The sequence below is a fragment of the Podarcis pityusensis genome (genome assembly GCF_964106645.2).
Source record: "Podarcis pityusensis genome assembly, chromosome: 14".
Classification (NCBI taxonomy): Eukaryota; Metazoa; Chordata; class Lepidosauria; order Squamata; family Lacertidae; genus Podarcis; species Podarcis pityusensis.
Genome location: NC_138039.1, coordinates 34,322,645 through 34,336,096, shown reverse-complemented (window position 1 = coordinate 34,336,096; position 13,452 = coordinate 34,322,645). Strand labels below are relative to the sequence as shown.

Genomic DNA, 13,452 nt, shown 5'->3' with positions numbered 1-13,452 from the left:
TACATCACTGTGAAGCTCATTCCCATGGAGATATGCCAAAGCTCAAGTCTGATTATAGTACAGACATTTGTGTATCTGCTAACTTCTCAAATTCTTTTCATTGGGCTGCTTTTTCAGCATGTGGGAGTCATAGTTTGTGGGGGAATGAATGTCAGTCCTGACCTCCTTTCACATTCCATCTGACTTCCATTAGACATTTCATTCTACATTGGATGTCTTATGCCTAAAAGCATTAGTAGAAAAGAGTCTGGAAATTTAAATAAATGCAATAGTTAGTTGCTTGCCCTTGCTCTAGTTCCCAATGACATCACCCTGATCTAGAAGACAGAAACTTACCTGGAGCTATCCAAGTCAAAGACAACTCGATTGATTATATCAGCTGGCTGGATGACACGACGGATGTCATCAAATATTTTGGCCCTGTGATGAGAAGAACAAGGCCTAAGCCACTGAGGAAATTATGCACACAGAAGGAAATCTCTCCCCATTTTTACAAATATCATTGTCTCGCTGAAGCTTCCACCCTCAATTCTTTAAAACAAGCAGAACTTCCACTAAAACATGTAAGTGATCCAGTTCAGGACTTCAGCCAGCCAGCCATGTCCTCTTCCAGGAAACTCCGTTACATTTCTTCTCCACCCCAGATTTCCATTCCTCCTCATCCCTTCAACAGACACTCAGCATTATCGGGCTACTGAGCATGCTCAGTTGTAATTGAAGACAGGTGGCCCCCTATAGTATGGTTTTCTAAACAGGTTTTGTTGTTGCTCTTCAGCTAATATTGAGGTCAGTGGAGGCTGGTCGATTAGGCAGGGCACTGCCCCACCAACCTTAGCCTGCCCTTGGCCAGCCATCACCTCCCTGCCTTCTTACTTACAGGCAGTCCAGGGGGATGGGCAGCTTCCTTTTCCTTAATATCAGTGTTGCCCTTGAAGAACTCAGCAGGAAAGAGGATGGCGGCAAAAGTAGAGGAAGTTGGCTCTACCTATCATTGGCTCTGGCTCCACCTAATGACTGAGCTCCCTGCATTCTGCCCCATCAGCATCAATGGGCACCAGCCACCAATGCTTAAGGTACCCCAAGGCACGCTGATAGGAGCCTCTTGTTTCTCCATGGTCACATTTTGACCATGTAACTGTTGGCAATCATTCCCCAAGTTGGATGTTAGAGGGAGTGATACCTGACATTGCTCCATCTTATCACACATGACACTGTGCTTGTCTGTGTACATGTCCTTGTACTGCTCTATCTTTATAACAGAAAGGGGGAGACTTACTTTTGGATGCCATATCTCCTCTGCTGAACAGACTGGCTATAAGGACATGGTTGGTGACCCCAGAAATCTGGGAATGCCAACACTCTGTAGTCTGGAATGGACTGTGTGGAGCCAGCCCTTGCCATATAGAAGCGGGGGTTGTGAAAAGGGATATTCCCCGGATGTCTCTCCAAAAGCTTTCTCACAACCTCAGAAGCCTCCACTGTCTTTTGGCAACTGGGCCTGCAGGAGTTCATATGCTGAGGCTGAGAAGTTGTTCTGTTCCTCAATATGTCCTTGGGAAGAGTGTGCAGAGTGGTTGCACAGCCTTTGTCTGGGATGCCACCATCTCTGAAGAAACCCTCCAAAGGCTTTGACTCATCACAAGGCACTTTCGCAAGTTCTTGAGATGGATTCTCTTTTTTCACCCAGCTCTGTACTGGAACTCCAGAAGCCCTTTGGGGCAGTTTTCCATCTTCAGTGATTTGGTCCTTTTCTCTGCATTCGGGCTGGTGCTTTGAGGGAACAGCGTTTGGAATGACGTGGAGGCAGGAGCCCGTCAGGATCCCAGGAACATCCTCAGAGTTTAGCTCATCTTCAGACTCTGATTCCAACTCCTTTACAAGATAATAATAATAAAAAGATAAAAGGCACTGACATGGCCTCTACCATACAGCAGCCTCTCAGATTTATTCAAAGATTGTAAACCCATCATCTCACCAGAAAGTTGCAGCAAAGTTCTGGACACATGGCCTCATATTGTTTGAGTTCTGATTCAGGCCGGTCAAGATCTGGTTTTGACATGAGCTTCTCAACATCTGTCTCTAAGTCATCATCCTGCAGAATAACAGCCAGAAAGGTAATTGTGAAAGGCATCATCTACTGGTACCAGGGTTAGGGAACCTGTGGCTCTCCGAATTATGTTGGACTTTAGCTCCCATTATCCCAGGACATTCTCTCTCCCCCTCCCTCCCACTCCACCCATCTCCGTGGTGGTGCCTCATGTCAGGAATGGTTAATTCTTGATTCAAGGATTGCTTGGGCTCCCTAAACAAATATCTCTCTCTCTCTCTCTCTCTCTCTCTCACACACACACACACACACACACACGAACCTCTCCATTTTTGTCAATAGGGAGGTGGGTTTCAAGGCAGCGTACTGTCGGGAATCAAGCCTTTATCAGGAGAAACTGGCCACTCTCCAGGCACCCGGCTTGATCTCCTGTTGACCTCCCTGGCTGCATTCCCCAGCAGGATACAGGCTAGGTCGCGATAGGCGATCCTTCTCAGCGTGAGAAGAACACCCCCCCTCTTTCCTGCCCCCCCGGGCAGGGGAAAGAGATAGACAGAAACGTATTTACATTCCTTTATTTCTGTCTTTGCAGCGTTACAAAAAACATGACTGCTCTCTTCATACTCCTGCAGTCGAGAGTGAAACAAAACCTGTACTTCCTGTACAAGAGCAAAAGGAAGAGCTCATATTACACTCTGAGCTAATTCCGGTGCATTGCCCTGTGAGTTGACTGTCCCTCTGTTTCCCACGGAACAGTCCTAACATTCCATCATGTGCTGTTTTCAAGCTAGCAGCTCGCGACTGCATTGCTTCTATATCGTAACATACTCCCCCATATGAATCAATGTGTGCTGCGAGCAAAGCTTGATCCAGAGCAGAAAACAAACAGTTGTTATACATATAATACTCCCCTGTTGTTTCAGTTCCACCCTTGGAACTACCCGCCACTGGTTTCCCCAGTGTACCTCTCTGGTTGTCTGACTTCCAAGGAATGAGTGCATCTGCATTACCTTGGCTAGGGAATGTAGTGTTACGCTTAGCAACTCCCTGTTGTGTCTTTGTCTCTGACTTAGACACACCTTTAACCTGTCTTGAGTTGTCAACAATAGTAACACATGCTACAGCTGAGTTAGCAAACTCTTTTGAATACCTCTTGGGTGGTACACCCTTTGTAACTCTCTCGGACCTGCATATGAGGTGCTGATCCTCTCTGCTCACTGGTTCAGTCTCAGGACTCTTTGGAGAACCACTTCCGATAGTAAAACAGTGGTTCATCCTTCACCTGTGAAGGTCTATCCATTGTGTGAGATTTCCTCTCAATGACTGTGTCAACTGAGCTCTTTGAGCTATCACTGTCACTCTCAGTACCACCGTAATCAGTAAAATCATCATCATCATCTGAATTGTCCTCAGTGGGAAATGTGTGAACAATTACTCTCTCCTGTTCAGGAGCACTCTCTAGAAAGTTTGTGAGACTCACTTGACCAGATTCAGACAAAATTACTCTGTAGAGACCCTTTTCATAACCCACAAAAATGCCTCTAGCATTCTTTACTCCACCTGGAGCATCAGATTTCACATGAGACCGAAAAACCTTAAAATGGGCAACAGAAGGTTTTCTGTGGAATAGCTTTTCAAAAGGAGAACTTCCTAAACCTTTTGAAACCTTTCTCAACCAAGAGTAACAATAACACAATAACGATTCCGCCCAATACTCATGTGGCAAATGTGAACTCAGCAATTGTGCCTTCATGCCATTTTGCAATTCTTTGTTCACTTGCACACAGACACTTTTGTTCCATGCATCTGCTGAAACAGCAGTCTTGTGCCTTATCCCTTTCTTATCCAGGAAATCCTGAAAATCCTGTAAAAGAAAAACTGGCTTTTCATCTGTGAAAAGACAATCAATGTTAGCATCATGAACATCCTTAACCTTGTCACAAAACTCTTTAAACCTTTCTAAGGCTTCTTGTGGTTTGTTCATTATGTATATCCACACATAATGAGAGAAATAATCAACACACACAAGATAATATCTTGCGTTGCCTCTAGATGGTGCTAGAGGACCAATCACATCAGCATACACTCGCTGAAAAGCTTTGGTTACTTGCGTCGTCTTCTGGACGTTTTTCTTCATACCTGCAAGAGAAATCATGTTAGACTCAAATGCATTACAACTTATGCAATCACTTTGATCAAAAGTCAACAAATACAGTCCATCTTTCTCTCTGGCGGAAAGATACAGCTCTCCATCTTTGAAGATTTTGCAGCTTTCTTTATCATAGGACAAAATCAGTCCTTTCTTTGTGATCTGCGAAACACTCAGCAGATTGAACTTTAAATCAGGAACCAAATACACATTGTTAATAGTCAAGTTCAGACTTTCAAGATACACAGTTCCAAACCCGGTCGCTTTCAGCTCCTGGCCATTGGCCTGTTTCACAGTGAAGCTTTGCTTCTTAAACGTTGAAAACAGTTCTGGGCGCGACGTCATGTGTTGTGTGCATCCCGTGTCAAGAACAAAAGCGCTCTCCGTTGAAAATTCGGCTTTTGTTGACAGCAATGCTTTTGCAGGTTTCACCTGGGACTTGGTACGACTTTTGCCTGACGCCTCAGGCTTTGCAGAGCTCCCCTTAGCTCCTTTCTGTTGACGTAGCTTCTTACAATTCCGCTGAAGATGCCCAGTCTGTCCACAATTGTAACAACGGACAACGTTCAAAGCAACAGCCTGTTCTTCACTAGCAGTAGCAGCGGGGGTGCTTGAACTCCGAGCTTCTCTCCCCCTGTCTTTGACATCTATTGCAGCAAGTCTGTGTCTCTCATTGAGAATCACAGCACAAATTCTCTCCGTCGTAAGATCTCGGGCAGGTAGAGAACTAAGCTGACTTGCAACCGTTTTATAAGTCCGATTAAGGCTGTTAATAATCATGAAGCAGAATATCTCTTCCTGAAGAGGGAAATTGCGTTGCGCCATCTGCTGGCGTAAGAATTTCATCTCTGTCAGATGCGCTTGTACATCTCCATCAGGCGCTAGCCTTAGATTGGTCAGCTTTTCAAAATGCAGCAACGCTGAAGAACCAGCATCTCTTTGATGTATTCTACGCAGCGTTTGCCAAATCTCACGCGCGTATTCCAAATCCTGAATATGCACGAGTTGATCATCTGAGATACACAGAATTATGGCCGTCCTGGCTCTCACATTCTGTGAATTCCAACCTGGCGTTGGTGCAGCAGGGATGGGGTTATCAATCACCCCAAAAATCCTCTTATTCTGAAGCAGGGCTTTCATCTTTACAGACCATGAGGAATAATTGTCATTAGTCAGTGGAGGTAGGTAAGGTAAGCCTCCCCCCTTCTTGGCATCCATTTTGAATCCAAGCCTCAGCTCTCACTCTCGAGCCTGTAAAATTCCAAGAGTCTATTGGTTGTTCACTGCGTTGCACTTGGCAGCTAAACGCAGGCTGTTTTGAAAGTCCCTCCAAGAGCAGTGAGATAGCAGACAAAACAAACGCTGTTTTCCCAGTGTTTTTCCAGCCTCTCACCGTGCCAGCCTCACTTCCGTGTTGGCTAGTAACTTTCCACTTTACTGAGGTTTCGTTGCTTAGCAACTGGACATTCCAGGCTTGAGCATCAACCCTTATCAGTCCCAGGAATGTGAAATATGCAGGCTGTTTCTCTGTGCTGTTTTCATCCAAAAGCAGACACTCAGTGAACCGAAGAATGCTTCAATTCGCGTTCACTCTCACAGCCATAAAATCACCATACCTTGAGGGAATCCGTTGCTCAGCAAAAACACCTCCTCCGGTGCTTAGCCGTCCTTGTAGTTTCCATCCGCCCGCTACCACATTCTTTCTTTATCTCCTTGCAGAGGATGAAGTATGATCCATCAACCTCTCTTGTTGCTTTCATGGATCAAAACCATCGGCTCCGTGCTACCAGATGTCGGGAATCAAGCCTTTATCAGGAGAAACTGGCCACTCTCCAGGCACCCGGCTTGATCTCCTGTTGACCTCCCTGGCTGCATTCCCCAGCAGGATACAGGCTAGGTCACGATAGGCGATCCTTCTCAGCGTGAGAAGAACACCCCCCCTCTTTCCTGCCCCCCCGGGCAGGAGAAAGAGATAGACAGAAACGTATTTACATTCCTTTATTTCTGTCTTTGCAGTGTTACAAAAAACATGACTGCTCTCTTCAAGCTCCAGCAGTCGAGAGTGAAACAAAACCTGTACTTCCTGTACAAGAGCAAAAGGAAGAGCTCATATTACACTCTGAGCTAATTCCGGTGCATTGCCCTGTGAGTTGACTGTCCCTCTGTTTCCCACGGAACAGTCCTAACATTCCATCATGTGCTGTTTTCAAGCTAGCAGCTCGCGACTGCATTGCTTCTATGTCGTAAGGTGTTCCCCACCTTCACAACAACCTTGTATATGGGTTAAGCAGGGATGGATAGGAGCTGGCCCAAAGTCATCTGGTGAGCTTTATTTGTGGTTGGGTGGGAATTTGAACTCTGGTCTCCCATGTCCTAGTTGAACATTCCAACCACAACACTGGCTGCACCTGTTAAAGTTTCCTCTTCCCACATCTATTAAAGATGTTGTTTATTATTCGACGGATGGACAGTTGGCCTTAAACAGTGTCCAAAAGAATACATACCTCCTCCTTATTCTCCACATCCTCATTCTCTATGTCCTTCTCGATTTCTTCTTCAACATCATATTCACAATCATCTGCAAGAAGATAAAAGAGAGTATGAGTCATTGACGAGACTAAGAGTCCTACTGATGACCAAACTACCCAAGAGGTTGAGCTCTTTCACATCCAAGGATAAACAGCAGGAAGAATTTCACAGCACATCAACGCCTCAGCTGTTTCCTAACATGTAGGAGCTATCTTTTTTTAAATGACCCTTTTAAGCAGGAGAGGGGAACCTGTAGCCCTCCAGATAGCTAGCTTTAAAAGAGGATTAGACTAATTCATGGATGATATGTCCACCAATGGCGACTAGCTATGATGGTTTATGTTCTGCCTCCGTAGCTGGAAGCACTGATGCTTCTGAAAACTGGTTGCTAGAAACCACAGGAAGGAAGAATGCTCCTGTGCTTGAGTCTTGCTGGAGGGTTTCCCACTGATGCAACTGGCCAACCACTGTGGGAACAGGATGCTTGACTAGATGGTCCATTGGCCTGATCCACCATGCTCTCCTTATGTTCTTAGATGTTCCTGGACCTCAGCTCCTATCACCTCTGGCCATTGGCCTTGCTGGCTGGGGCTGATTGTAACTGGAGTCCAACAACATCTGGAGGGCTGCAGGGGTCATAGGAAGCTTATTTATATGTTGGACCATTGGTCCATCTAGCTCAGTACTGACTACACTGACTGGCAGTAGCTTTCCAGGACTTTTAGGAAGGAGTTTTCCCCAGCCCTACCTGGAGATGCCAGAGATTGAACCTGGGACCTTCTGCATGTGAAGGAGATACTCTACCACTAAATGACAGCAATTCCCCAAAATGAAGCTCGTCCTCATTTTAGTAAGGCTTGCACAACAGAACATCTGGCAGATTTTGCTTTAGCTCACTCCTTCTCTCTTTTTCACCCTACCCTTGCCAGCAGCTCCTCCTTTTCCACTGTTACTCAACCCTAGCACATATGATGATAACTTCAGTTCAGTGGCAGCTGGGGCCCCTTGGGACTGATGGAGCAGAGAGCAAGGAGCCCAGCAGTAGGTGGAGCCAGAGCCAATGTCATGCAGAACCAACCCATTCTAGTTTTGTCCCCATCCTCCTTCCTGCTAAGTTCTACAAGGGCAACACTCAGACTGTTGGGGAGGAAACTGACAAGACAGTGGCACCCCCTGGGCTGGTTGTAAATTTAAAAAAAGCAGGCCAGTGGGAACTGACTGGGAACCAACAGAGGTTGGTGGAGCAGTCCCCCATTCATTCAGTCTTGATTCATTCCTTTCCCCTTCCCACTTAACACATTGAAGTAATTTACAGTACCTTCAGACTTTGGATGTGAAGGTCCAGTTGCCCCAGGGATGGGAAAGGAATAGGAGCTGCTGAGAGTAGCTGAAGGAAGTGGCGTCTTGGGGTAGGTTTTCCTCAGGATCTGAATCACCGTATTGACTATTGGATCCAGACTCTTGCTGCCCAAGTAGTCCTAGAAACCAATGAAGAAACTTAGACAGTTCTTTCCCTGCTGCAATTATTCCTCAAGACGGGGATGAGGGCTCTCAAGCCAATGAATCAAATACCTTCAGACCTTTACAAGTGAGCCTCAGAACTCTGAGTTCACACAACTTTCCGGTTTACACCCCTTATCCCCATACAACATCCCTCAATGGCCATGCTTTGTGTCCTCCTTTGGCGCTTTTGCCTGACTGGAATGTTTCCTTCAACTGTGATTATGCCTCTTGCTGGTCTGGAATGAGGGTGGAAAGCTCTGACTTTTACCATGCAGAGGTAAGAGTCACACTTTTTGCTCTGCCCACTTCTGCTTCTGGCCCCTCCCACCACTAGCATGCAACCCCACCCCTGGAAGGATGCCGAAGAGCAAGTGCCGCCCTCAGGCTGAAAAGAACTCCTCATTCTCTGCTCAAGATTTTTATCCACAAGGATCTCAGCTACTCCTGGAGATTTTGCTGCACCATCCTAACAATGTTTATTCAAAAGGATAAGAAATGACAAAGACAGCTCTCTGTGGAAACATATGAGTGGCAGGCGCAGCCCTGAATTCCTGTGTAGGGTTGTTCAAGAATTCTGATGGAAATGGAAATGGAAACAGGAATTGCCGATTGTAGCTAATTCATCGCGTGCCCAGAACAGAAATCAATCCAGTGAATACAATTGGTATTTGCTCTTGTTGCTGCTGCTCTCAGTCCAGAAATAATACTTAATTTATTAAGTTTCTTCCCCATTTGCATTGTGTTTCCTTTGTGTTGGAATGAATAGGGTGGAATAACATAAAATAGCAAGGTAATTTACAAAATTAATTATGCAATTTATGTAATTTCCCCCACATTGGACAGTGAGATGAATAACGTAATTTTTGACAGAAGACAAACTGCAGCAGCATGCAGACAGTGCTCCATACAACTAATACAAGCCAAAACAGAAGGCCTTTGTACATTCTTCTTCCTGACCTAAACACTGATTCATGTACTGCTGCCAAATCTGGTGGGGAGGCAGGTGCTCGCATGAACCTATGAAACGTCCTTCTGGATCAGGCCAAGGGCTGGTTTAATCCAGCATCCTATTCTCATAGTGGCCCTTTTCTGCACTTTTTCCAGATCTACAATTTCCTTTTGCAGGGGGTGGAGGTGGCAGCCAGAACAGTGCAATGTATTCCAAATATGCACACCCTATGGATGTGCATCAAGTCATTACACTCAACACAGGTGGAAGCTGTACATGTTCAAGGGTTTCCATTAAAGAGTGTACACTTGTCGATTTGTACAGCTTCACCATTGAATAGACATGTACATGAATATACACTCAGTATGCAGATTGTACGCTCGTTGCATGTAACATGTGAACACGCTTACTCACAAAATACCACCATCCGTAAACATCAGATACAGGGTTAGAGTCTACAGGAGGGTTTTTTGATTGTTAGATAGATTTTTTTATTCCATTTCCATTAGTAAAAACTGGCTCTGTTGTTGTTGAAACTGCATTGCTGTCATTATTATTGAACAACTGGATTGGTCAACTTGCTAAATTCAGTGATTACCTCTTTTAACTTCTAAAGCTGTTCAAATCCAGTAGACTGGTCATTAGCTGGCTTTGATCCCTAGAAACTGCATCTGGCTTTTCTTTTCAAAATAATTTTTTTGTTATTAGTAAACAAAAATAAAATAAAGGTAAAGAGCATAAACAAATACTGTTACAGCAGGTTTAAAGCAGCATAAGGTTGCATATTATCATTGAACTTGTTCCAAAACACTGCCTAAAATACCAATTTTTTCCATAAACCTTATAAACTGCTGCTAATATTATAATATCTAAAAAAAATGTGTGGGGGAACATATCTCTGACTGTATCTGAATGGACTGAGAAAATTTGGTCCATAGTAACTATGATTCAGCTAATTTATTATAAAAGAATTCAAACTGCAACTGGCTTTTCAGGCATTACCTAAGACTATTTTTCATAGAATCTGCCAGATTTGCTTCTGTGGATGTTTTTCTCTGAACTCAGCTGGAGAGGAGATTCTCTTACACAAATGAGTCAACACAAGTTGCTTCTGCCCTCTGGGATGGAAGCAGAGCAAGTCCTCAGCATCAGGTAATGCAGTCAGGATGCAAGGATGTCTCTGATTCCACCCCATTATTCTCTTTTTTGATTTGCCCTGCACCCCATGATTCCTGAGTGCTAGGTGAATGTTGAGAATTAATTCTGGAATTGGAGCACGGGCAGTCTGCATCTAGACATTACAGATGCACTTGTCTTCTTCGTCGTCGTCTTCTTCTTTGGCGATCACTCGTAGCCGTGTAAGATTGTCTTCCATAAACACGGTTTTAAAAGTGAGTCCGTAAGTGACAGTGAAAGCCAATTCTGGATCCACATGTCCTTCCACAATGGGAGCATAGGTTTCAGTGCAGGAGTTGATCAAAGTGAGGGTTTGCCAAGCATGTCTTCCTCTTAGCGCATTTCTCCCTTTCGTCACACTGACCAACACACAGTCTTTGCAGTAAGGCTCTATTCTGATGGCATGAGTAATCACGATGAGCAGTAGATTCTTATCTGCTGCAGCCTTCATCCACCTTCACAGCTATTGTAACATACTGCTTGTTATCTTCCGTCTGTTCTGCTGTTGAGGACTTTTTGGATCATGCTTTGTCTAGCTCCTCCCCTTTGACCTTACCGTCTTGGGTGACCCTGCTGGGAGTACGAGACTCCCGACAGCTTCGCTCACAAGGGTCATAGGAACATGCAAGCCCACTCAGCACAAGGTGATGATCCAGCGAGTGAGAGATACACTTGTGCCCATTGACAAAACACATGCACAATATATGTACAATTGTCTTGAATAAGTTTTTCAAGCACCACATCTCAATGGTAGAGTATCTGCTTTGCATGCAGGAGGCTCCAGGTTCAATTCCCCGTACCTCCAGGTAGGGCTGGAAGAGACTCCCTGACCGCTGCAAGTTAGTGTACTGAGTTAGATGGACCAATGGTCTGAACTCAGTATAAGGGCAGAGTCCTATGTCCTATGGCCATCCAATTGCTATTGAATTGTGCCATTGCATAGGCAGCTTCCTGTGTCCCTTCAGTGTTTTGCTGAAGTGCACATCCGCTCCTGCACATTGATATAAGCATCACAGACCAAAAAGAATCTTGATGCAACGAGACACCCAAGCACCCTGGTTTTTAGTTTTGGCAGTGTTTTGTCAATGTTTGCAGATGCATGAGTAACAAAGAGCGAAGGGAGATGTGAAAGAGCTGAAAGCTGCCTGTAAAGTGCTCTGAACAAAATCCGGAAATTGAAAGGGGGAGAAAGCCAGTGGAACTGGCAACTAATTGTTGCAGCATGGAATGGTGCTGTTCAGGATTTCAGCGACTCCATTCCATTGCCCACTCCACATTTTCCATTTTGGCTGCAACAGGTTGTTGGCATTCCATGTCTATTGAGGCTGTTCAGTCCTCATCCAGCTGTTTTGAAGGAGGTGTATGGTTTATTGGAGGAGGAGGGCTGCCCTAATCCCCCTAACACTTCCCTCTTGCGTGTGTGGTTGGTGCCTATTTGGCAACATTAAATAATAATAAAAATGAAACTCTTAGCTTGAACCTCAGAAGTAGAGGGACTGAGAGAACAATGGAGATTCCCCAGCGTGTTGGCTTCATTTCAGGAACAAGACTGGTTAATTCAGAAACCGCAAAGGGTTGGGAGGAAATTCACAGGAAGAAAACCTTGGACAAATCCTTACTGCTTTGGTTGTCAGCTAAGCACAAGCCTCTGCAATTCTCTCCTTACAAATTAAAAAAAACAAAAAAACCAACCTTTCCCTGCCTGCTAAATGACCGTTGTCTTGGTGGCGAGGACAGAATTCTTAACCATTTCAGATGTGTAGTGTTCCATAATCTTGGAGGCATTGCTGGTACAGCTCACATACCCAAAAGAAAAAAGAAAAACCCGCCTCCAGAGAGGGAGAAGCAGAATGGCAACGCGATCATATATCTTTGCCGCTAAGCTGCATGATGCCCATCTACATAAGAATGTGATTGGTTTTTCATCCCTGATGATTTGAGGGAAAGCCTTCCAATTCCCCCATAACAGAGGCAAAGCACGAAGTTCAGTATTGCTGTGCAGAATAGGTTCGTGTGTTTATTAAGACACGCAGCCTGCAACAAAATGTTGCAGTGTGTGCTCACCATCCTAGCAGGAATTGCTGCATACTCCAAGATACTATCAGTTCTTAAGAGCTTTAGGGAGGGCTGTGGCTCAATGGTAGAGCATCTGCTTCGCATGCAGAAAAAGGTCTCAGGTTCAATCATCATCATCTCAAGGTAGGACTGGGAGAGACTCTCCATTTGAAACCCTGGAAAGTCACTGCCAGACAGCGCAGACAATACTGAGTGAAATGGATTGTTGGTCTGATCCACTGTAAGGCAGCTTTCTATTATTATGTATGTTTCTACTGTTGTAGATCTAGAGTTAGCAAATGTTAGAAATTAGTAAAATGGTAGAATTTGGATAATATTTAGAGTATTGATGGGAAGATTCTAGGCCAGTGGGGGGAAAAAAAGGCAAAGCTTCATTTCCAGGTCAGGGTCTCACCTAGGATAGAGACCGTTGTTTTTTATTTTGTTTAATAATAATAATAATAATAATAATAATAATAATAATAATAATATACTGCCCTATACCTGGAGGTCTCAGGGCAGTTCACAGAACAAAATCAAAATATAAAACCACATAATCAAAATAAAAACAACAACCCAATAACCCCCCCCCCCAAAAAAAGAACCTAAGCGAACTACCTGTTTCTGGTACCCAAAAACCAGTTCACTCCTTTTGTTCCACCCTGCCAGTCTTGGGAAGAAACTAAGCACAAAGCTTGACTCAGTACAGTCAAACTTCAGTTGTTGAATGTAATCCATTCTGGAAGACTGTTTGACTTCCGAAATATTCGACAACCGAGGCGCAGCTTCCAATTGTTTGCAAGAGCTTCCTGCACTCAAACGGAAGCTGTGTCGGATGTTCAGGTTCCGAAAAACGTTCAAAAACCAGAGCATTTAATTCCAGGTTTTTGTCATTCGGAAGCCAAAACATTTGAAAACTCTTGCTCTTTTGGTGGCGGGTAGAGATCACTCAGGGTCCAAAGACTGAGCAGAATCGACCACAAACACCCCCGTGATCGACCAGCTGGGGGTGCCTGTTCTACAACATCAGAGGTGGGGGGGCGG

At 44.7% G+C, this 13,452-nt stretch overlaps 1 protein-coding gene across 2 annotated transcripts in view; it reads right to left on the bottom strand.

Annotated features, from left to right (window-relative positions):
• The window catches only part of AGBL1 (AGBL carboxypeptidase 1), a 407,461-nt gene that overhangs the window by 318,295 nt on the left and 75,714 nt on the right, over positions 1-13,452 (bottom strand). For both annotated transcript variants that reach the window (XM_080980323.1, XM_080980324.1), the window contains exons 8-12: positions 8,044-8,203; positions 6,701-6,774; positions 1,976-2,092; positions 1,277-1,872; positions 337-420 (exon numbers count right to left, since the gene is read on the bottom strand). In XM_080980323.1, the coding sequence (XP_080836449.1) occupies positions 337-420; positions 1,277-1,872; positions 1,976-2,092; positions 6,701-6,774; positions 8,044-8,203 (1,031 nt within the window). The remainder of the gene's footprint in view (positions 1-336; positions 421-1,276; positions 1,873-1,975; positions 2,093-6,700; positions 6,775-8,043; positions 8,204-13,452) is intronic.